Source organism: Fusarium oxysporum, chromosome 5 (assembly GCF_000149955.1).
Source record: "Fusarium oxysporum f. sp. lycopersici 4287 chromosome 5, whole genome shotgun sequence".
Taxonomy (NCBI): Eukaryota; Fungi; Ascomycota; class Sordariomycetes; order Hypocreales; family Nectriaceae; genus Fusarium; species Fusarium oxysporum.
Genome location: NC_030990.1, coordinates 1,113,516 through 1,116,787, shown reverse-complemented (window position 1 = coordinate 1,116,787; position 3,272 = coordinate 1,113,516). Strand labels below are relative to the sequence as shown.

Sequence of the window (3,272 nt, the reverse complement as noted above, 5' to 3'; positions counted from 1 at the left end):
TCGGCCTCGACGATGTTGAGCTCGATGTCGTTCGCCTTAGCAGCCCGCGCGTATGGCGGTAGAACGGCAGTTGTTCTGGAAGAACCAAGACCAGTCAGTAACGACGCTCTTTGTTTGCACTTGCAGCAAATTCAGATTCAATTTCAATGCTCGAGAGTATGTACCTCGCGGGTGAAGAGAGTTCCGAAAGCCATCTTGATTGCTTTGCTGAGGCAGCTGAGAACAGACAAGTTGACAGACAAAGAGACGAAGGAGGAATGAGGAGGAGAAAAAAGAGGGAGGGGAAGTTTTTTTCTAATAAGTGTGTCAAATTGCTTGCCCCGCGCTAGTGGGGTCCTGCCTTACTGCCCGAGCAACGAGCTGCGAAAGAAGTGGCTGTGATGCAGTGTGGCGGGTGAGACATGTGGCGTACAGATAAGTCTATTCGGACATCCTATCCACGTGACCTCACCGACTCAGCTAGCCCGTGATGGACCTTGAATTCCCGTGAAGTTTTTTGGACAGTCAGTGAACCTCGTGGTCCGATACGATACCGACGGGGCCATCCTCCGAATTGGCCATCATGTCGACATTTACACACAGCCTACGGCAGCTAAGATGTCAAGGCAAACTTTTCCGAGCACCATGGCCTCAGCCTGCCTTGCAAAGAGCGACTTTTCCCCTCGGTGTACGAAGCATCGCCAGTGAAACATCTTCAACGATCGTCGAACCCAAGACCGACCCTTTCGCCGTGATAGATTCGAGTTCGAAGATTTCTCTGCCATTCCAAGACGTCCAGCATGCAAGAGCCGTTCCCGTCTCGGCTTCGTACTTCTCTCGGGAACCTCAATTCAATGAGATGTACCTCCGAATTGCTCGTCTTCTCACCAAATATTACACTCTTCCGACACTACCCCCAAGCGCTGCTCCTCCGACAGCTTGGGTAAAGCTCGATGAAATGCGATCGAAACTTGGTGAACCAATTAAGGCCTCCCACTACGCCAAGGTGATTCGAGTTGCCAAGCGCCTGAACCAGATTGAGACCTCACTCTTCCCTGAGGAAGTCCGGGTTGCTCTTGAGGATTTTAAGCGAGACATCAACCCTTTCATGAACGTACCTCATGAGGTGACAGTCGACAAGTTTGGACGAGCCATTGGTGTCGGCAAGAGAAAGGAATCTACTGCTCGGGCTTGGGTTGTGGAGGGTACAGGAGAGGTGCTGATCAATGGCAAGACCCTCAGCCAAGCCTTCGGTCGTGTTCATGATCGTGAGAGTGCGGTCTGGGCTCTTCAGGCCACTGAGAGATTAGACAAGTACAATGTCTGGGCATTGGTGGAGGGTGGTGGAACAACCGGTCAGGCCGAGGCTCTTACGTTGGCGGTTGCCAAAGCTCTGATCGTTCACGAGCCAGCGCTCAAAACTGCTCTTCGAAAAGGTATGTGCTTGATAATCACCGTCGCGATGGGTTATGTTGCAATGACTAACGCTCGTATTTACAGCTGGGTGTATCACCAGAGACCCAAGGACAGTGGAGAGGAAGAAGCACGGCCATGTCAAGGCACGCAAGATGCCCGCCTGGGTTAAGCGATAAGCAAATTTTGCAAAGAGTTGACATTTCACGACTTTGGATTGAGCATGTTGCTGTGATCATGATGAGAAGGGTGGTGAGCGGGGCGCTCATCCAACCTCATGTATAAACATACCTTTGTAGTTTTAAAACCCCATGCCCGGCCTTCGAAAGAAGCTGTAATGTTTGGATTGTGATCGTGTGGACGGGCAATTATGGCTGGTACCCGTCATGAAAAGCACTCCTGTTCCTTGGTGGTTCATATCGTGTCGGTTCGAAATAACAGTTGGTGCACTCGGACAAATGTAACCATAGATCTCAGATGAGCTGATGCGGCATCACGTCTCCGGCTCCTCGGGCTCCGGAAAGTCGTACCTGTTCATCACATGGGAATCCTTGTTGCAAGATGTCAACGCTTCTTTCACGCGCCCTGAAGAGTATTTAATGACATGCAGGGGGTCAACGAACTTTGAGAACCCCAGCCTTCTTCATGTGCATATAAGACATTTTCTGACATGCTAAACATGTCAAGCACCTACCGGCCGAACCGGATTGCAGCAAATATGTACGGGCCATCCCATCGAACCCTGAAGGGTGCTCCTTGACGGTAATTAGCAAGCCACCAAGGCGCTGGTAGCTCCCGCTATCCGCTCATGTCATGATTTTATACCGCAATCGGCTATGTTGCCGTGAAGTAACGTTGAATAATCGTATCGTTAGCGCTAATGCAGGACGAACGTTGGAGTAATACTAAAAGTACATGAGCCCTGGACCTTGATATAACAGCGGGCTTTTATCAAGTTTGAATCGGGACGGAGCGGGTGGCAATCGGCGAAGTGCTGAGCATCCCTGGCACTATTAGCTCCATGGCAATTGAATAACGAATGCCCTCCGGTTGGCCAGACGGTGAGGAACTTCGTATTTAACTGTGGTTGTTGTAATTGCGGTCATTCTTCCGCAGCCCGGTGGTCGCAGCGTCTCAGCGAGGGACGTTGCTTTGACGCGCAATATGACATTAAAGGCGCGGGTATAGGGGCCGATCCATGAGTCGTCCATAATACTTTTGTGCTAGTGACTCTTGGGGTAAGCAGCTCGTTGATATGAACAAGCGGATAGCTCTATATAGATTAATTATCGCAGACCATTGCATCAGCTGTTGAGCTGGAGAGTGGATTGCTGTAGAATGAGAAGGTTTCTAGAACAGTTTCAGTGGGGTGGCTTCAAGTGTTTCAGCTCATGCATGTTCAGGAAGAAAAGCGGTTGGTTTAATTTTGAAGATCCAGCGGCACAACGGTGTGGCGGGATGGAGAATCTTCCGAAAATGATGTTCAATTAACCCCTGGGGGATCGGTACTTGACAATCTTGAAAACTGATGTTGACTCAAATAAAACAATTCTTTAGAAGCATAATGATCACAACAAACGTGTCTCGTGCAAAACGGGAATTGGAGCCATTGGAATCATGTCAAGCCCTATGGTAGGAATCCACAAACGCTGCGAAAGTTAAGATAAACTTACAATGGCGATGCGCTAGGCGAATCTTCGATAACTGTTGAACCTTAGCATAATGACGGCATAGGAGATCCAGAGTTGTCGGCGTAATGATAACCAACATCACGCGGTGTCCTCGTCGAACTCAAGATTGAGGCCGCCACTTATCCCGTGCCAACGCGGATCCAGCTAGAGTTAGTACTGATGCCTCAAATCCAGAAATCGCTCTCATCA

At 49.7% G+C, this 3,272-nt stretch overlaps 1 protein-coding gene across 1 annotated transcript; it reads left to right on the top strand.

Annotated features, from left to right (window-relative positions):
* The first annotated feature begins 470 nt into the window (after positions 1-470).
* On the top strand, positions 471-2,062 carry FOXG_01491 (uncharacterized protein). Its single transcript, XM_018378339.1, has 2 exons — positions 471-1,415; positions 1,480-2,062. Exons 1-2 carry the CDS (start codon positions 563-565, stop codon positions 1,569-1,571), a joined length of 945 nt encoding a protein of 314 aa, XP_018234245.1. The 5' UTR covers positions 471-562; the 3' UTR covers positions 1,572-2,062.
* The last annotated feature ends 1,210 nt before the right edge of the window (positions 2,063-3,272 follow it).